Here is a 22,310-nt window from a genome sequence, read left to right as displayed (position 1 = left end):
CGGTGGCTTCTCTTGTTGCGGAGCACAGGCTCTAGGTGCACGGGCTTCAGTAGTTGTGGCACGTGGGCTCAGCAGTTGTGGCTCATGGGCTTCAGAGTGCAGGCTCAGCAGTTGTGGTGCATGGGCTTAGTTGCTCCGCAGCATGTGAGCTCCTCCTGGACCAGGGCTCGAACCCGTGTCCCCTTCATTGGCAGGCGGATTCTTAACCACAGTGCCACCAGGGAAGCCCCCATCCTAGGGTAAATTTCTAACTGGCTCAAGGAGGGAATCCAAACACTGTTATTAGTGAATCTGTGCTAAAATAAAGTGAAGTTGCTGAAGGCATGCCACCGGCCTCTATCCTGAGTCCTGGCTAGTTTAACAATTTTAATCAATGGCTTCAATGAGACCAATCGCTAGTAATCACAGATGTGATTGGAAGGCACAGTGAATAAGGTGGATGACAGAATCAAGATCCAGAAAGACTTCAGAAGGCTGGGGAGATAAGATATTCCATAGGAATACGTGTCAGATCCTACACCCAGATAAAAAAGCAAACTGTAAAATGAACAAGGGAAAACGAAAACGGGTTTATGACAACATGTGTAAAACTAAATTAGAAGTCAGTTAAGACCACAAGCTTATTAACCTAAGTTAGCAGTGTCATGGAACAGCAAGTAGAGCTAATGAGACTTCCCCTTTAAGAAGCCTAGCATCCAGATAAGGGAATGGAGACCCCCAACTCTAAGCTGCATTGGATCGACCAGGCTCAGGGCACTGTGTTCAGACATAGATGTCATCCTTGAAGACAAATGGACACATGTTGAAGACCAAAAACTGACAAATGAGACAGGGTTGACAGAACTAAGGATTCAGTCTAGAGCAGAGAACACACACTGACAGCTGGTAGGCTAGATCCAGAAGGCAGATGGCTTTAATTCATTCTGAACAGGATTTTAAAACTATCAGAAAATTTCACAAAAAAACTGAATTTGGGAGAAAAAAATTTCTCTTCGGGAAAAAAAAAAATGTCTGGCAATACTTAAGAAAGAGGTATAGTCAAAGCTCCCTTCAGTAGGAGCTGGTCTGCCTCCTATTGTCTGACATCTGGCCACCAGACTATTATAAATGAGCCTATAGGCATTTGAGTTGTAACTGCTGTTTTAGAGAAAAAGAGGCAAGAGGTAAATACAAAAGCTGTGTTCTAAGACCTGAAAGGTTATGCCTGGGCTAGTGATATACTAAGGGACTCTTCTGAAGAAATAAGGCCAAAAGGTATCAGGTATAAGGAGATTCAACATAAAAAATAACTTTCTAACAAAAATGGAACAATCTACCTGAGTATGTGGCCCTTTCTCACTGAAAAAGGGCAAGGAGAGGTCACCCCTCATCAGGGTCTCAAAGAAAACTGATTCACGGTGTAAAGAACTAGAAGAGACAACCCAAAATGTCCCTTCCAAGTCTGCGTTTCTCTGTTGTTTTAATTTTAGGAGCTATATCAGTACCCATCAACCACGGAGAGCACACTGACTGGGCCCTTTGCAGGATTTACTGTTTCCATGTCAACTAAACACAGTGTCTACTGTTGAATCATTATCCGATCCTCTCGGGCACTTTAATTTACCATAAATGTAAGAGAACTTTGTTTTTCATCAGTGTTGAGAGACGGGGGCTACTCCTGCATTGAAGTCATTCCAAGTTATGGTAAAGGGAATCACAAGGAGGCATCATGGTTTAATGGACAGAAAACCAGAGTAGGAAATGTGCTGGGGAAACCTGGATAACTTTTCTAGACCTCAGATTTATTCATCTATAAAATGGGCACAAAACTTGCCATGTCTCCTCTAGATCGCTGTATAAATCAAATTAAATAATGCATGTAAAGGTGGTCTGACAACTATACAGTGCTACAGAAATGCAAGGACTTTCCAATACAAACACAGACCTGTTATGTCTTGCTTTTGTTTTGCCTGAAATGCATTTTACCTACTTGGGATAAGGGTCTGGATCAACCTATTTCCCAGTGATCCATGAATCTACCTATTTATCTACTACCTCTCTAGCTATATATCAAATCTCACTTTTCCAAGCCTTCTCAACCTAGTATGTCCAGAATTCTAAATGTATTAATTTAAGGAATGAGGTCATCACTGAGGTTATCAACCTTTATCCAAGTAAGGCATAGGAGATCAGTTTTCTCCAAAGTAATGCTTTAAATTTGAAGTTCTGCATATTGGCTCACTAGGAGATATTTATTCTTTTCCACATAAGGCATCTCACTAATCACTTAGAAAGGAGTTACAACAATCCATACATCAGTTGGCTCAAGTATGCATTTTTTTATAGATGAATGTTAACAAGAGCAAGGAGATACTACCTAAATATTCAGGGCCATGAAAGTACCCAATTCCGGGGTAAAAATATATGATTTACAGTTATAAAATGTAAAATTACAAATCAAGAAAATTACGTAGGTATCCTGAAAAGTTCCAAACAGGTGAGAGTTACTCTCTTCAAGGGAATCTTAAGGTGTTAAGCTGTGCTACTTCCTAGTTGTGGAAGCTCACCAGTACCCTGACTTTGATTATTTATTAAAGCTTACCTATGCTCTAGACCATGCCTACTCAGTTTTAACAGATGAATGAAATAGTTTAAAATCCTTATGCAAATAAAAGTTTTCAAGCTTACATAAGGATTCACACAAACTAGGGTTATACAAATGAAATTCCTTTATAATTAAACTTTAAGAAAGAAAACTGCAGGGATTTAGGCATTAGCATTCCTTGTTGTTTAAAATGTAATTAATTTCCAGCACAATAAACTAAAGAGGTACCTATTACTTTTAATGGGTAATAATGAAAAATAACTTATGTGTATATATTTGTTTACAGGGTGATATAACTGTCACTGTAAGATTTTGTTAACAAACATCAAGAGAAAATGAGATAAAGTGTTATCAACTGAAAAACAAATACATGCAACCACAACAATGTGCTTACCTGTAATACAAATTTCTGATCTATGTATTTTTTGGCAATGCTGGGTTGGAATTCTTGGCTTTCCAAAAATCGTATGAAAAACTCATATACAAGCTGCAACAAATAGGTTATCGTTAATTTCAAAATATAATTCACTGAGAATAGTATCAAAAACCTTAAAAAGCTCTAATACTAAAACTGACAAGGGGTTTAGTAGGTTTTAATATCATTCAACTAGCAGTGCCAGCCTTTCTTGTAGCTCACAGCTGCTGTTGTGATTTTTAACTTTTTAAATGTAAAATCTGGAAACACAGCCAAAGAGAGCAAATAAAAATATCCCATAATCTCACCATTAAGAGTTAACCACTGTTAACACTTTAATGTATAAAACTCCCAATTTTTCTCTATACTTCTACAATATACCAATGTACTATAAATATATATATATATATATAAAATATAGTTTTAAAACTACTTTTACCATCTAAACAATATATTGTGGACAATTTATGCCAACAATATCTAAGCCATCATTCTCAAGCTACAAGCAGTCCATTATACATATTTATAATGAATAATTCCAATACTCATAATTAATTTAACCAATATCCTATGCTTAGACACTTAAGTAGTTTTTAATTACTTCTCTATTAAATTATGCCAGAATGTACATTATATAACATGCATCAGTGTGCACGTGTTCAATTATTTTATGAGGAAATATTTCTAAAAGTAGAATTGTTAGATCAAAAGATATCCAAACACGTCAGGATTTTCAACATTCATTACCAATTTCCTTTTAGAGAGTTTATGGCAATTTACACTCCTCTAAGCAATATATGATGGTGTATCAGGATATTCTCATCTGCAAAGAGTAAGAATACTCTCATCTGCAGAGGCAACCTCAAATAACCGTTTTAATAAACCGTGGGGGATCACTGTTTATGCTCTTTGCAAAATAAATCTATGTTAAAGTATATATTAAATCCTGGTGTAGTATACAACAGTATATCAAAACCAGGACTTTCAAGAGACAGGTAGACACTGGGTTGAAAGCCTAGCTCTACCCCTTACTAACTGTGTGACCCTAGGCAAGTTAATTTCTCTAAAAGTCTTTTGCTTCAACTGTATAATGGGGATGATAATCCCTGAGATTAATGTGATTAACCTCTGCACAGTGGTTAACACATATCACCACTGTCATTACTGTCAATATTGCCTGAAACAGCATACTCAAACTTTTTAGTCTTACTCCTTTACACTGAAAAATTATTGAAGACTCAAAAAAGCTTTCTGTTTACATGAGATATATATATGAAAGTAGAAATAAAAATTGAGAAAATTTAATATATTTATTATTTTAGAACAATAAAATATATCACATGTTAACATAACTAACATATTTTTGTGAAAAACAAATTTATTTTCCAAAAAAGTTACTAGGAAGAGAAGCACTTTTTTATTTTTGTAAATCTCTTTAACAGCATATGAAAAGACAGAATCTTGGGCTTCCCTGGTGGCGCAGTGGTTGACAGTCCACCTGCCGATGCAGGGGACACGGGTTCGTGCCCCGGTCCGGGAGGATCCCACATGCCGCGGAGCGGCTGGGCCCGTGAGCCATGGCCGCTGACCTGCGCGTCCGGAGCCTGTGCTCCGCAACGGGAGAGGCCGGAACAATGAGAGGCCCGCCTACCGCAAAAAAAAAAAAAAAAAAAAAAAAAGAAAAGACAGAATCTTATCTGTCTCCATATTCAAGCTGTCGTAATATACTGTTTTGGTTAAAGTATATAAAGAAAATCAAGCTTCACAGAAATCTACTAGTATGAAAAAGGGAGAGTATGTTCATAGTTTCTTCACATAATTGTAGATACTTTTCTTTGATACTACACCAGAACTTGACAGTCATTTCTTGAAGAAAAGTTGCAGTTGTAGAATCTGAAACTGTATCAATGAATTTTTCATACCATTAAACTAAATTCCAATCATCTCTCTTGCACTTTGGATGATCTTTAACCATGCATGACTGCCTAACATCATTCATTGGCCAACTGGAAAATATTGGTTCACTGAGTTATGGAGATTTTTCAAATGTTGACACATTTCATTACATACATACATAGTATCAATAAAAGTCACATTCCTTAATATCTCTAACTTTATAAAAAAAAAAGGCTTTAAGCTTTGGGGAGCTGTAAAGCTCAAGGTAACAGATAAAGGAAAGATACAGCTTTTCAAAATTCTAATTCTAAATTTGTCTTCAATGCTTTAATTTTATCAGTAGTAAAACAATTGTTTGTTTTAGAGAAAACATCCACCAAATACCCAAGTCAGAACAACCATAGTTTGTCAGGTATTCTTTCAAGTAAAAATGACAGTTCATGAAAAAACAGCTAGTTTAGCTTGCAGCTCAAACAATCACACAAATGTTTTAGCACAAGACAACTATTCAGTATGCAGCAGATGTGCTTTATGCATACTTTCCATTTCATCATGAAGAATATTATCTTTAATGTGTACTCAAAGGTCAAGATTTAATAAAATTAATAATTTTTGCTGCTTCAAGGACATTCTTGATTGAAATTGGCTTTTTTTTAATTTAATTTTAATTTAATTTAATTTTTTTTAATTTAATTTAATTTTTTTTAAGTGCATGGCAGTGAAGAATATGACTACTAGACCAGTTGGGCACAACTGCCTTATTTGTGCTAACACATCAGCAATTTCAACCACCACTGCTTTTACAAATATTAGTGCAAATGTCAACACAGTGAAAGGAGCAAATAATACAGTATTATTATAAAACTACTTTTGACCTTGCAGGCCACTGACAATTAGGTCTCAGGTCCCCCCTAAGGGTTTACAGATACCACTAACCTAAATGTGTCACACAGTGACCTTGTGACTTCAGACTCTAACACTTAATATTAGGTATTCACATTAGGATTTTACTTCTTTATAAAACTATGTTTTTCTCTCTGAATTCAGAAGAAACTTCTTTCCCAGTTATCTGAACATTGCCAAGTTGTACTTCTAGTCATAATAATGCCTGAGTTCAAATACCCCCTAGAAGGATTGTTCTTTTTCCAATAAACTAATCTTTCAACTCTTGGTTTTACAAACAGAACATCAGCCTTGTTCAAATAACCCATAAACAGGGGTTTCATCTCTCTTTTGATTCCTACAAAGTGGAGAGATTCTCATCTTCCAGGCCTGACTTGTGGGCAAGCAGGGCTTTCCAGTGGGATTGGCAAAATGTCCTCTCCCCTCTGGTCCCTTGAAAGCAGTTATGGTTTAAAAAATTTGATGGAAACACTTCAGACATATTAATTAATAAGCATAAATGTTCTCTACTTTAAGAGACAGATTTTTTAAGAGACAGATTTTACCTCAGAATCAAAAATCTCCCTTGAGTTTCTAAAGGGAAGGACTAGGGACTGCAGAGGATAAATTACTTTTCAAGGTCACATAAGTGAATTCTTCAAGGAACACGAGTAAAAAGACTTTAGTATTCTGGTTTTTCAGTCTCCAGTGTAAAGCATTAAAAACAATCCCTTAATTGTAAATGGAAGTCCTACAAAATTGTATTCTACTATAAAAACAGACCCAATTTCAAAAAATACGCAAAAAATAACCATGGGATACCAGTTTAAAAGATACCAACGCAGATAATAGAAAAGATCAAATGACACACATACAGTAGATCTTTTGACATATGTGAACTAAAAATTTGTAGATTTAATACTTTTTCTTATTTTTAAATATCCTCAAAGATCCATGATTTGTTGTAATGAGTAACTTTATACGAGCCACAATTAAAATCAGAGTGTGCAGGAGCACACAGTGAGGCAAGGAGCCTAGCCAACCACCCAACGACCATAATGTGATTTTGTTGTTCTCTACTATTGTCAGAGATTTGGTAATAAACGCCGTGCTTCCTTGCAAAATGTGGGCCAGAATCAGCAGCACACTGCTAATGCTGGAGTTAAGAAAAAGTGAAAAAGCTGAAGAAAGTGCTGTTTGGGTCTGGAAAAATCGATTGTTGGATCAATCATAAAGTAAAATGTTGAATTTAGTGATGGGTCACCACGACATGAACGACCTATCACGAACAGAAAAGAAGTTTTCTTAAACATTCAACGAGGGCTCTTGCCAGTACTAAAACCACTTATTCGTGAAAATGGAAAGGTGACTGATTTGTGGAGTCAGAATATACAAAGAAAACACAGAATTCGTGAGACAAGTCAGGAGCCAGTACAAATACTTCCATAAAGCAAAAGATAGTGCCTTCTGACTTGGCCTTTGCTATAAATGAAGGTTCATTTGTGAATTTTAAGAGTAGATTTTTTTTTTTAAATTAATTTTAATTTTATTGGAGTATAGTTGATTCATAATGTTATGTTACTTTCAGGTGTACAGCAAAGTGATTGTTATACATATACATATATTCATTCTTTTCTCTTACAGGCTTCTTTACCTGATCCAGCCTATGTCATGTTTCCCCCTGAGCTAAAGAAGGGGAGAGAGGACAACAGGCTGAAACAAGATGTCAACACAGATGAAACCAGCCTGTTTTGGAACACAGTTTGTGACTTCAGATCCATTAAGGGTACAGGTCTCAGCATCACTCCTCACTGTTGCTTTGGTTTTAAGCATTGCAGATGAACTAATGGTTAATGTTCCTGTAGTAAAGACACAGTGTAAGCTCAAGATTTTTGGTGGCAGAATTCTGCTTAATAGCTTTAGAAATTAATTTAGACCCATATTTTATAGAGTCATTAAGCTTAGCAAGGATTAACTGAAATACTGAGTTCAATATTGAGTATGATGAAGTTTATCACACTTTAGGGGAAATTTATATCTATGGCGATCATGATTTAGAGTATTCAAAAAGCTCCTGCAAATGGCAAGAATGGTCTACTCTCTCTTCTTCAGGAGGTAGACGAGACAACAAGTTGAAGCTTTGAAGACATCTCCTTCCCTGTCTTTTCAACCACAAGATGCAGGACTTTTCTGAGAAAAGTATCTTTTTTGTTTGCTTTGTTTTTTAAATTTCTTCCAGACTATACTGCACTTCTGTGAACTGGTGCCAAGCATCAAGAATAAGACATGACAAAAAGTCCATCCATTCAAAACAGTAGTTCCATTTTTTGTTTTCTTTTTGGATTTTTTGTCATAATCTGGGATACACCATGAAAAGCACAAGTAGTTTTGCAAATTTCTTAGATTACAGATAGTATGTCTGGCACCTTATAAAAAAAATCAAGCATCTAAGATAGTAAATCAACTACAATGTTTTAACTAATTTACTCTGTATTTTGGCATTGGTAGCAGGAATACATATGTATTAATGCCTAGGTAAGAGTTGAGAAAACACAGCCCCTGAAAGCTCTCCACATAACTAGGGGAAAGAGCATTACATGTATATCTGCAGCAACCTTGAGCTTCCAAAGCAGGACAGGGAAAGCTGCAAATTTATGTCAATAATTCTGAAGTGGGGAAAAAAATAAACCCTTAGAATATCTCTAGGCCTTATCTCCCTGCTGCATAGTTTTCTGCCCTTCAGAAAGTCAACTAGTAACCGTGAGCACACTTCTACAAAGATGCAGTGACTTCTGCCTTAGGGTGAAAATGGACATGGTCATATTCCTTCTCTACCATCCCTTCCCTTCTCACTAGCTGTCACACAGCCTCTGAGGACATTCTAACTGAATGGAAAAATGGCTTTGAGGTTCATTACACTCACATTTCCTTGTTCTACTCATTTGAGAAATGCTGGCCTTGAAAGAGGGCAGCCAGGAAAGGAGGATGGAAAAGGTCTGGTATGGATAAGTAAATATGATACAAATGGGAAAGGAGATGCAGGGGTGGTCCTAATCTGTCCTGGCACATGAGGATGATTGGAAAACATGGCCTTCTCAGTGCAAGAGTGCAAAATTGGCCTTTGCACAAGATTTTTCTCAGCTATTGCTCTTCCTTACAACACTGTGAAATAGCTATTGCAATTTGATTTTGCCCTTCCAGGCTAAAGAAACACATTCGTGGTTATCTTGAAGACAGGCATTCAAAGTCCCCCGGGTACCTAACTGCTGAAAATGAGGTACGTACTCTGTGACCTAATCACATCTAACTAGTATTAATGGAAAATAGTTCTGTTCTTGTTTGAGCCTCCAGCAGGAAGGATCACATAGAAGCTCTAATAAAATCACTGGCTGAGCATGCAACCCAGGAGGGCCCACCCTAAAGCATTATAATGCTTATTATTTTATTCTTTTGGCATCCTAATTATCAACAGTAAGAAACATAAAAAGCATTCTCTAGCTTTCCAGTAATGTACTCTAATTTGATTTCTTGGTGAATAAGGCCTTCAAGGAATTCCCATGCTAATCAGCTAATGAGTTAATGGATCTTTCTTTTATAACAAATAGTAGTTCAAAGTACCTGTAAGTGTGGCCACGATGCCTCAAGGGTAGGTTCATCTTCTTCTGGATCAAATTCATTGCTGTCACTAGGAGGGAGAGTTCTGAATATATTGCAAGACACCTAAAAATAAACAAGCAGCAGAGTTAGCTGGAATGGAATCACCTCCTCAGCAGCCTTACACAAGGTCTTTGCAGCCAGCAGAAGGGAACCCAGACGACAGATGACAGGAACACCACCAGACTGGAAGGAAAACTCTTTCTATAGGCTTTGAGGCCAGAACCACCTCCAGGAAAAGATGGAAAACAGCAGAGCAGCACCCTCTTGACCAGTATTTGGAGTCCTTATAAGGCCTCCCCCACCCAGGTCCCTGTGATCTTATGCCTCCTATCAAAGCTTGTGCTTCGTTACTTATCAGTCAAGCGTGCTCCTAATTAATCAGTTTACACTAAAATATAAATAACTGTTAATGGGCTTCATGTATTTCCCTTCTCGGGCTTATTCATGATTTGCAAATTTACAGTTATACTAATAGTAAAATTTCAGGCATCTACAAAAAGCAAATCAGAAAAGATATTTCAGAAACTGAAGTTCTTAAAATCATATCTAATCTGTTCTCAGTTGGTTTACAAAATAGTAACAATGCCCAGGGTAAGACACATCTGTAATGCAAATTTCTATAGACCAGGTATTTCTTTACCATGGGAAATTTCCAGATTAAATCCTGGATGCTCAAAGAATGGCCATGAGTTGATAACTGTTGAAACTGGGCTATGAAGAGACGAGGATTCATTATACTATTCTACTATTTCTGCATATATTCCAAGATTTCTATAGTAAAATGCTTATTTTTAAAATGCTGTTGCTACTATTTTGCAGTAACCTACGCAGGGTTCCTTCCAATTTCTATTCTGTTTCTTGTTCTATTACTTATCTATCCTCTCCTAATGACCCAAATGTATCCTCAGATCTAAAAAATAAAACAGGGGTGGGGAGGGAATTCCCTGGTGGTCCAGTGGTTAGGACTCGGAGCTTTCACTGAGGAGGGCCCGGGTTCAATCCCTGGTTGGGGAGCTAAGATCCTGCAGGCCACCGCTGTGGGCCAGGAAAAAAAAGGAGGCACGGGGGGGAGAGATTGCACCAGAAGCCTTTGCTGGACTTTCTGTATAAAGGAGAAAATACGAAGCTATGATATGTTGCTCTGAAAGAGGGAAAAAGAAAGGCTTCTGGAGGCCCATATAATCTGAATGTGTTTACTCATTCAACAAATAATTATTAAGTGCCCATTATGTGCACACACTGTTCTGGGCACTGGGACAATAGCAATGAACAAAGCAGAGAAAAATCTGTGCCTTCCAGGAGTTCATATTCTAGGTAAAGTCATGATTATCCCTATTTTCTAGATATGGAAATTAAACCCAGATGTGTAAGCTCTGGAAAGAAGATTTGATTTTATTCTAAGCTCAATGGGAAGACACCAGTGGATCTAAACAGGGAAGTGACATGGTTGATTTACTTTAAAAAAAAAAAAAAATCACTCTGGCAGCTATGTATAGAACAGACAGGAAGGGTACAAGTTAGAAGTCTGTGGAAGTGGCAAGATATGATGATGGCTAGCAGAGAAGACAGAAATAGAATGATTCAAAATATATTCTGGAGGTAGTATTTGCTGCTGGCTTGGATGTATGGGGTGAACGAAAGGAAAGATTCAAGGATGAGTCACAGATATAAGGTCATTTACCAAAGATGGAGATGACTGGGGAAGGGAAGTTTTCTTTGTTTCCTTGCCTTGGTGGGGAGATCCAGAGATCCAGTTAGAAATATGTTAAAGGAGCAATATCCAGGAGCCAATCAGACACATGAATCTGTACCTCAGAGCTGGACAGGTCAGGACTGGAGACATACAGGGACTCAGCAGCATGCAGACGATATTTAAAGCCATGGGACTAAGGGATCTCCTTGGAAAGGAATGAATAGAAAGAAGGGAAAGGACCCTGAAGTATCCAACATTTAGAAACCAGACAGGAAAAAAAAAAAAAAAGGCCAAAATAGGCAAATGAAAAGGAGTAGGAGGTAGGAGAAGAAAACAGTAGAGTAGGGGGGTCTTAGGAGCTAGGAGAGAAGAGTGTCTTAAGAAGGAAAAAGAGGACAACAGCAGCAAGTGTTGTTCCGAGGTGGACTAAGATGAGCACAGAGCAGCACTGAAGTGGGTACTGTCATTCCCCAATTTACCGCTGAGGAACGAGAAGCATGGATGTGGAGATCTGAGGTTACCATTAGTAACCAGCAGCTATGACTGAACCCAGTCATAGCTGCTGGTTACTATACTAACACTATAGTGGAGCTGTCAGGCTCCACTATAGTGTTCTAGAAAAGTGGGCAGACTACCTCTTTGGCTCTCCTTTAGCTTAGATGACTGAAAAAAAAAATTATCGTATTAGAACATTTTTGCTATGGCTAATTACAGCATGCACATTCATATTATTTTACTTTGGTTCCTTCCAATGATTATTAAAAATTATGTTTACAAAGAAACTGGTGACTTTTCAAATAATCATCAACCAATGACTTCTCTTCAACCAGCCAGTCATACTGTAATCAAAAGAGCAAAAATCGGGCTTCCCTGGTGACGCAGTGGTTGAGAGTCCGCCTGCCGATGCAGGGGACACGGGTTCGTGCCCTGGTCCACGAAGATCCCACATGCCGCGGAGCGGCTGGGCCCGTGAGCCATGGCCGCTGAGCCTGCGCGTCCGGAGCCTGTGCTCCGCAACGGGAGAGGCCACAACAGTGAGAGGCCCGCGTACCGGGAAAAACAACAACAACAAAAAAAATCTGGGTAAAAGGACACAATCTTCTGTTTCTCTGAACTCTCTGACACATTAACACTCTTATGTGCCCATCATGGGCTGCAGCAAGTATTTGTTTGCATATATGTCTCTTCCCCCTAATTAGGAATATGCAATGTCATATTCACATTTGTTTTCTTGGCACATATGGGGCATCCAATAAATGTTCACAAAATAAAGGTTTGGATATATAATAAAACTGTATGTTTTGGTTTTCCTTTAACCAAATTTAAATTTTTGAGTGATTTAGTGATTATCTAACCTAAGATGTTTAACTCTGCACAGTGTTCTAAACCTCTCTTGGTCAAAGCTTCATCTCTCAATTATCATCACATCAAAAGAATGTTGAATTGTGTAAATAATCCAAACAGCAAATAGTTCTAAAGGCATGTACATCTCACTGAGCCACACACTGCCATATCTTCAGATCTGCCTTCCTTACGACGCTTTAGTATACTTCTAAACATTTAGTGTACTACTAAGCATTCACCATGAGTAATGAGGAAGCAAGGATCTATTAGGCTGGACAATTAATAGTCAACTCAACTGGTGAAGTAGTTCTCTATCACAAATGGAAAGAATGTCAAAGCAAATCAAGTGTCACGGAAAAGGCCAAGCCTTTGACCGTGCCTAGCACATAACAGGTGCTTAATAAAAATGGCATGAATGAATGAACCATTGCTCTCATCCTTGAGAATCTATCCTAAGAAACTAATCTAAGACAAGACTGAAAAAACTACTTAAAGCAGTCATTTGCAACATTCTCCAAAGAGTGTAAAACTGGAAATAACCTTTATGTCCAACATTAGAGACGTATATCTATTTAGTAGAACACTGTGTAGCACTGAAGATGATTGCTATATTGAAGCACAAAGAAATGTTAGAAATAAAGATTTAGGGGGAAAGATGATGTGACTATAACGGTGTGACTAATTACAAAGATAAGAATGAAAATGGATAACTAAAGGGAAATTAAGAAAAGCTGTATTAAAGCAAGAGAAATATGGATAAAACAGTAGTTGCTGTTTATCCTCTTGGGACACACCAAATTAGTCCTAAATCCATAAAAAGCATAAGGTATCGACATGCAGTATGTGAGTTATACTTTTAATTTCAAGATGAAAATGTGCTCTTGAATTTGAACAAGATTATTACCGTCAGGAGAGTTAAAAATTAGTGCTGCTCACAATGCCTAGAGTCTAGCTCATGAATGAATGGTTGAAGGACTGAATGACGGGACCACTTTAAGTATACATTTGAGCTCCAAAATCATGAGTGTAAAATTGGGTCATCCTTGAATGGGCTGGGGGAAAGGGGCGGGGGAGAGGGGAATCCTCTAAATCTCCTGAATTTTCTGCAACACTTTGTATGTGTGAGCCCAACTGGGGAAAAGATCCAGTTGACTTCACAAGATTTTCAAAAGACTTCCAAGATCTAAAAATGGTTAAAAACCACGGTACAAAATAATAAATTTGCATCCATTAAATCTTCCTTTATGATGGCAGCCACTTCTGATTTATAGCCCAGGTTTTAAATGGATTATTAAGTAGCTAACATTATTAAATAGGTAATGCTAGTTGCGTGCTATGAAAATGTATCATGACTACAAGTAACCACCAGCATCACTCCTCACCACAGAGCAGTACTGTAAAGAGTCTATATAGCTAGAAGAAAATGCATCCAGGTATTTATAAAGTCACAAACTATCTCTATTAATATATTTAAATATATGAGGCTCTAGCCCTAAGCCTTCTATTTTATTCCTTAAAACACAAATTATCAAAATAACTAAAAGAAACAACCCAATCGAAAAAGGGCAGAAGACCTAAATAGACATTTCTCCAAAGAAGATACACAGATTGCCAACAAACACATGAAAAGATGCTCAACATCACTAATCATTAGAGAAATGCAAATCAAAACTACAATGAGATATCATCTCACAACACTCAGAATGGCCACCATCAAAAAATCTATTAACGATAAATGCTGGAGAGGGTGCGGTGAAAAGGGAACCTTCTTACACTGTTGGTGGCAATGTAAATTGGTATAGCCACTATGTACAACAGTATGGAGATTTCTTAAGAAACTAAAACTAGGGCTTCCCTGGTGGTGCAGTGGTTGAGAATCTGCCTGCCAATGCAGGGGACACGGGTTCAAGCCCTGGTCTGGGAGGATCCCACATGCCACAGAGCAGCTGGGCCCGTGAGCCACAACTACTGAGCCTGCGCCTCTGGAGCCTGTGCTCCACAACAAGAGAAGCCGCGATAGTGAGCGGCCCGCGCACCGCAATGAAGAGTGGCCCCCACTTGCCCCAACTAGAGAAAGCCCTTGCACAGAAACGAAGACCCAACGCAGCCAAAAATAAATAAATAAATAAATAAATTTTAAAAAACTAAAAATAGAACTACCATATGACCCAGCAATCCCACTACTGGGCATATACCCAGAGAAAACCATAATTCAGAAAGAAACATGTGAGGGAGACCTTCAAGATGGCGGAAGAGTAAGACGTGGAGATCACCTTCCTCCTCACAAATACATCAGAAATACATCTACATGTGGAATAACTCCTACAGAACACCTACTGAACGCTGGAAGAAGACCTCAGACCTCCCAAAAGGCAAGAAAGTCCCCACGTACCTGGGTAGGGCAAAAGAAAAAAGAAAAGACAGAGACAAGAGAATAGGGACGGGACCTGCACCAGTGGGAGGGAGTTGTGAAAGAGGAAAAGTTTTCACACACTATGAAGCCCCTTCACTGGCAGAGACGGAGGGGGAAGCTTCGGAGCCACGGAGGAAAGCGCAGCAACAGGGGTGCGGAGGGCAAAGCGGGGAGATTCCCGCACAGAGGATCGGTGCCGATCGGCACTCACCAGCCCGAGAGGCTTGTCTGCTCACCCGCCGGGGAGGGTGGGGGTTGGTTGCGTGAACACAGCCTGAAGAGGGCTAGTGCGCCACAGCCAGCAGGGAGGGAGTCCGGGAAAAGTCTGGACCTGCCTAAGAGGCAAGAGACCACTGTTTCAGGGTGCGTGAGGAGAGGGGATTAAGAGTGCTGCTTAAAGGAGCTCCAGAGACGGGTGAGAGCCGCGGCTACCAGCGTGGACCCCAGAGCCGGGCATGAGACACTAAGGCTGCTGCTGCTACCACCAAGAAGCAGGTCACTATCCACACCTCCCCTCCTGCGAGCCTGTGCAGCCCGCCACTGCCAGGGTCCCGTGATCCAGGGACAACTTCCCCGGGAGAACACATGGCGTGCCTCAGGCTGTTGCAACGTCATGCCGTACTCTGCCACCGCAGGCTCACTTGGCATCCGTACCCCTCCTTCCCCCAGGCCTGAGAGAGCCAGAGTCCCCAAATCAGCTGTCCTTTAACCTCGTCCTGTCTGAGGGAAGAACAGATGCCCTCAGGTGACCTACACGCAGAGGCGGGGCCAAATCCAAAGCTGAGCCCCTGGGAGCTGTGCGAACAAAGAAGAGAAAGGGAAATCTCTCCCAGAAGCCTCAGGAGCAGCGGATTAAATCTCCACAATCAACTTGCTGTTCCCTGCATCTGTGGAATACCTGAATAGAAAACGAATCATCCCAAATTGAGGAGGTGGACTTTGGGAACAATGATATATATATATTTTTATCCCTTTTTCTCTTTTTTTTGAGTGTGTATGTGTATGCTTCTTTGTGTGATTTTGTCTGTATAGCTTTGCTTTTAACATTTGTCCTAGGGTTCTGTCTGTCCATTATTTTGTTTTTGTTTTTAGTACAGTTTTTAGCGCTTCTTATCATTGGTGGATTTGTTTTTTGGTTTGGCTCCTCTCTTCTTTCTTTTTTTTATTTCTTTTTTTATTACTTTAAATTTTTTTTATTCTTAATAATTATTTTTTATTTTAATACTTTATTTTATTTTTTTTTCTTGCTTTCTCTCTCCCTTTATTTCTGAGCCGTGTGCTGACAGGGTCTTGGTGCTCCGGCTGGGTGTCAGGCCTGTGCCTCTGAGGTGGGAGAGCCGAACCCAGGACATTGGTCCGCCAGAGACATCCCGGCTCCATGTAATATCAAACGGTGAAAACTCCCCAGAGATTTCCATCTCAACGCTACGACCCAGCTCCACTCAATGACCAGCAAGCTACAGTGCTGGACACCCTATGCCAAACAACTAGCAAGACAGGAACACAACCCCAACCATAAGCAGAGAGGCTGCCTAAAATCATAATAAGGTCACAGACACCCCCAAAACACACCACCGGAGGCGGTCCTGCCCAGCAGAAAGACAAGATCTAGCCTCATCCACCAGAACACAGGCACTAGTCCCTTCCACCAGGAAGTCTACACACCCCACTGAACCAACCTTAGCCACTGCGGACAGACACCAAAAACAATGGAAACTACGAACCTGCAGCCTGTGAAAATGAGACCACAAACACAGTCCTAGAAGAAGAGGAGAAAAAGAAAGGGACAGAGAAAATACTTCAACAGATTATAGTTGAAAACTTCCCTAATATGGGAAAAGAAATAGTTAATCAAGTCCAGGAAGCACAGAGAATCCCATACAGGATAAATCCAAGGAGAAACACACCAAGACACATATTAATCAAACTATCAAAAATTAAATACAAAGAACAAATATTAAAAGCAGCAAGGGAAAAACAGCAAATAACATAGAAGGGAATCCCCATACGGTTGACAGCTGATCTTTCAGCAGAAACTCTGCAAGCCAGAAGGGAGTGGCAGGACATATTTAAAGTGATGAAAGGGAAAAACCTACAACCAAGATTGCTCTACCTAGCAAAGATCTCATTCAGATTCGACAGAGAAATTAAAAGCTTTACAGACAAGCAAAAGCTAAGAAAATTCAGCACCACCACACCAGCGTTACAACAAGTGCTAAAGGAACTTCTCTAGGCAGGAAACATAAGAGAAGGAAAAGACCTACAATAACAAACCCAAAACAATTAAGAAAATGGTAATAGGAACATACATATCAATAACTACCTTGAATATAAATGGATAAATGCTCCAACCAAAAGACATAGACTGGCTGAATGGATACAAAAACAAGACCCCTATATATGCTGTCTACAAGAGACCCACTTCAGACCTAGGGACACATACAGACTGAAAGTGAGGGGATGGAAAAAGATATTCCATGCAAATGGAAATCAAAAGAAAACTGGAGTAGTAATTCTCATATCTGACAAAATAGACTTTAAAATAGAGACTATTACAAGAGACAAAGAAGGACACTACATAATGATAAAGGAATCGATCCAAGAAGAAGATATAACAACTGTAAATATTTATGCACCCAGCATAGGAGCACCTCAATACATAAGGCAAATGCTAACAGCCATAAAAGGGGAAATCGACAGTAACACAAACATAGTAGGGGACTTTAACACCCCACTTTCAACAATGGACAGATCATCCAAAATGAAAATAAATAAGGAAACACAAGCTTTAAATGATACATTAAACAAGATGGACTTAATTGATATTTATAGGACATTCCATCCAAAAACAACAGAGTACACATTCTTCTCAAGTGTTCATGGAACATTCTCCAGGATAGATCATATCTTGGGTCACAAATCAAGCCTTGGTAAATTTAAGAAAATTGAAATCGTATCAAGTATCTTTTCGAACCACAATGCTATGAGACAAGGTATCAATTACAGGAAAAAATCTGTAAGAAATACAAACACATGGAGGCTAAACAACACACTACTTAATAACCAAGAGATCACTGAAGAAATCAAAGAGGAAATCAAAAAATACCTAGAAACAAATGACAATGAAAACACAACGACCCAAAACCTATGGGATGCAGCAAAAGCAGTTCTAAGAGGGAAGTTTATAGCAATACAATCCTACCTTAAGAAACAGGACACATCTCAAATAAACAACCTAACCTTACACCTAAAGCAATTAGAGAAAGAAGAACAAAAAAACCCCAAAGTTAGCAGAAGGAAAGAACTCATAAAGATCAGATCAGAAATAAATGAAAAAGAAATGAAGGAAACGATGGCAAGGTTCAGTAAAACTAAAAGCTGGTTCTTTGAGAAGATAAACAAAATTGATAAACCATTAGCCAGACTCATCAAGAAAAAAAGAGAGAAGACTCAAATCAATAGAATGAGAAATGAAAAAGGAGAAGTAACAACTGACACTGCTGAAATACAAAGGATCATGAGAGATTACTACAAGCAACTCTATGCCAATAAAATGGACAACCTGGAAGAAATGGACAAATCCTTAAAAAAGCACAACATTCCAAGACTGAACCAGGAAGAAGTAGAAAATATAAACAGACCAATCACAAGCCCTGAAATTGAGACTGTGATTAAAAATCTTCCAACAAACAGAAGCCCAGGACCAGATGGCTTCACAGGCAAATTCTATCAAACATTTAGAGAAGAGCTAACACCTATCCTTCCAAACTCTTCCAAAATATAGCAGAGGGAGGAACACTCCCAAACTCATTCTATGAGGCCACTACCACCCTGATACCAAAACCAGACAAACATGTCACAGAAAAAGAAAACTACAGGCCAATATCACTGATGAACATAGATGCAAAAATCCTCAACAAGATACTAGCAAACAGAATCCAACAGTACATTAAAAGGATCATACACCATGATCAACTGCGGTTTATTTGAGGAATGCAAGGATTCTTCAATATATGCAAATCAATCAATGTGATAAACCATATTAACAAACTGAAGGAGAAAAACCATATGATCATCTCAGTAGATGCAGAGAAAGCTTTCGACAAAATTCAACACCCATTTATGATGAAAAACCTCCAGAAAGTAGGCACAGAAGGAACTTACCTCAACATAATAAAGGCCATATATGACAAACCCACAGCCAACATTATTCTCAATGGTGAAAAACTGAAACCATTTCCTCTAAAATCAGGAACAAGACAAGGGTGCCCATTCTCACCACTATTATTCAACATAGTTTTGGAAGTTTTAGCCACAGCAATCAGAGAAGAAAAAGAAATAAAAGGAATCCAAATCGGAAAAGAAGAAGCAAAGCTGTCACTGTTTGCAGATGACATGATACTATACATAGAGCATCCTATAGATTCTACCAGAAAACTACTAGAGCTAATCAATGAATTTGGTAAAGTGGCAGGATACAACATTAATGAACAGAAATCTCTTGCATTCCTCTACACTAATGATGAAAAATCTGAAAGAGAAATTAAGAAAACACTCCCATTTACCACTGCAACAAAATGAATAAAATGCCTAGGAATAAACCTACCCAAAGAGACAAAAGACCTGTATGCAGAAAACTATAAGACACTGATGAAAGAAATTAAAGAGGATACAAACAGATGGAGAGATATACCATGTTCTTGGATTGGAAGAATCAACATTGTTAAAATGACTATATTACCTAACGCAATCTACAGATTCAATGCAACCCTTATCAAACCACCAATGGCATTTTTCACAGAAGTAGAACAAAAACTTTCACAATTTCTATGGAAACACAAAAGACCCCGAATAGCCAAAGCAATCTTGAGAAAGAAAAACGGAGCTGGAGGAATCAGGCTTCCGGACTTCAGACTGTACTACAAGGGTACAATACTCAAGACAGTATGGTACTGGCCCGAGAACAGAAATAGGTCAATGGAACAGGATAGAAAGCCCAGAGATAAACCTACGCACATATGGTCACCTTATTTTTGATAAAGGAGGCAAGAATATACAATGGAGAAAAGACAGCCTCTTCAACAATTGGTGCTGGGAAAACTGCATAGCTATATGTAAAAAAATGAAATTAGAACACTCCCCAACACCATACACAAAAATAAACTCAAAATGGATTACAAACCTAACTGTAAGACCAGACACTATCAAACTCTTAGAGGAAAACATAGGCAGAACACTCTATGAAATAAATCACAGCAAGATCCTTTTAGACCCACCCTCTAGAGAAATGGAAATAAGAACAAAAATAAACAAATGGGACCTAATGAAACTTAAAAGCTTTTGCACAGCAAAGGAAAACATAAACAAGACGAAAAGACAACCCTCAGAATGGGAGAAAATATTTGCAAATGAAGCAACTGATAAAGGATTAATCTCCAATATTTACAAGCAGCTCATGTAGCTCAATATCAAAAAAAAACAAAAAACCCAATCCAAAAATGGGCAGAAGACCTAAATAGACATTTCTCCAAAGAAGATATACAGATTGCCAACAAACACATGAAAGGATGCTCAACATCACTAATCATTAGAGAAATGCAAATCAAAACTACAATGAGGTATCACCTCACACCAGTCAGAACGGCCATCATCAAAAAATCTACAAACAATAAATGCTGGAGAGCGTGTGGAGAAAAGGGAACCCTCTTGCACTGTTGGTGGGAATATAAATTGATATAAGCACTATGGAGAACAGTATGGAGGTTCCTTACAAAACTAAAAATAGAACTACCATTCAACCCAGCAATCCCACTACTGGGCATATACTCTGAGAAAACCATAATGCAAAAGGAGTCATGTACCGCAATGCAGCACTATTTACAATAGCCAGGACATGGAAGCAACCTAAGTGTCCATCGACAGATGAATGGATAAAGAAGATGTGGCACATATATACAATGGAATATTATTCAGCCATAAAAAGAAACGAAATTGAGTTATTTGTAGTGAGGTGGATGTACCTAGAGTCTGTCATACAGAGTGAAGTAAGTCAGAAGGAGAAAAACAGGGCTTCCCTGGTGGCGCAGTGGTTGAGAGTCCACCTGCCGATGCAGGGGACACGGGTTCGTGCCCCGGTCTGGGAAGATCCCACATGCCGCGGAGCGGCTGGGCCCGTGAGCCATGGCCACTGAGCCTGCGCATCCGGAGCCTGTGCTCCGCAACGGGAGAGGCCACAACAGTGAGAGGTCAGCATACGGCAAAAAAAAAAGGGTCTGCAAGAAAGAGAAAAACAAATACCATATGCTAACACAGATATATGGAAACTAAAAAAAAAAAAAAAGGTTATGAAGAACCTAGGGGCAGGACAGGTATAAAGACGCAGAAGTAGAGAATGGACTTGAGGACACACAGAGGGGGAAGGGTAAGCTGAGACGAAGTGAGAGAGTGTCATGGACTTAAATATACTACCAAATGTGAAATAGATAGCTAGTGGGAACAGCCGCATAGCACAGGGACATCAGCTCGGTGCTTTGTGACTACCTAGAGGGGTGGGATAGGGAGGGTGGGAGGGAGAGGCAAGAAGGATGAGATATGGGGACATATGTATATGTATAGCTGATTGACTTTGTTATAAAGCAGAAACTAACACCCCATTGGAGAGCAATTATACTCCAATAAAGATGTTTAAAAAAAAAAGACATATGCACCCCAATGTTCACCGCAGCACTATTTACAATAGCCAGGACATGGAAGCAACCTAAATGTCCATCAACAGAGGAATGGGTAAAGATGTGGTACATATATACAATGGAATATTACTCAGCCATTAAAAGGAACGAAATTGGGTCATTTGCAGAGATGTGGATGGACACAGAGACGATCATACAGAGTGAAGTAAGTCAGAAAGAGAAAAACAAGTATCGTATACTAACACGTGTATGTGGAATCTAAAAAAATGGTATAGATGATTTTATTTCCAAAGCAGACACAGACGAAGAGAACAAATGTATGGATACAAAGGGGGAAGGAGGGGTGGGATGAATTGGGAGATGGGGATTGACATATAAACACTATTGATATAATATGTATAAAATAGGTAACTAATGAGAACCTACTGTATAGCGCAGGGAACTCTACTCAGTGCTCTGCAGTGACCTAAATGGGAAGGAAATCCAAACAGGAGGGGATATATGCATACTATAGCTGACTCACTTGGCTGTACAGTAGAAAGTAAAAACATAACACTGTAAAGCAACTATATTCCAATTTTTCTTAAATGAACAAAATAAGTTTTTAAAGTATGTTAGAAGAATTTATTTTTCAACTATTTTATTTTAATCTACACTGGGGTTAATGCAAAGAAAAATAAAATTAAGAAATAAGTGTCCCTTCCCCGTGGTTTCCAGTTCACACATATGGGCACATA

At 38.9% G+C, this 22,310-nt stretch overlaps 1 protein-coding gene across 4 annotated transcripts in view; it reads right to left on the bottom strand.

The window, feature by feature from the left end:
* PPP2R5E (protein phosphatase 2 regulatory subunit B'epsilon) overlaps nt 1-22,310 on the bottom strand; it is a 151,907-nt gene that overhangs the window by 33,028 nt on the left and 96,569 nt on the right. For 3 of the 4 annotated variants that reach the window (XM_067733873.1, XM_067733862.1, XM_067733852.1), the window contains exons 4-5: nt 9,396-9,497; nt 2,979-3,071 (exon numbers count right to left, since the gene is read on the bottom strand). In XM_067733873.1, the coding sequence (XP_067589974.1) occupies nt 2,979-3,071; nt 9,396-9,497 (195 nt within the window). The remainder of the gene's footprint in view (nt 1-2,978; nt 3,072-9,395; nt 9,498-22,310) is intronic. The other variant, XM_067733879.1, reaches the window with a different exon arrangement.

The sequence above is a fragment of the Pseudorca crassidens genome, chromosome 1 (genome assembly GCF_039906515.1).
Source record: "Pseudorca crassidens isolate mPseCra1 chromosome 1, mPseCra1.hap1, whole genome shotgun sequence".
Taxonomy (NCBI): Eukaryota; Metazoa; Chordata; class Mammalia; order Artiodactyla; family Delphinidae; genus Pseudorca; species Pseudorca crassidens.
Note: the sequence above shows the minus strand (reverse complement) of the source record. Positions and strands in the feature narration are given on the sequence as shown.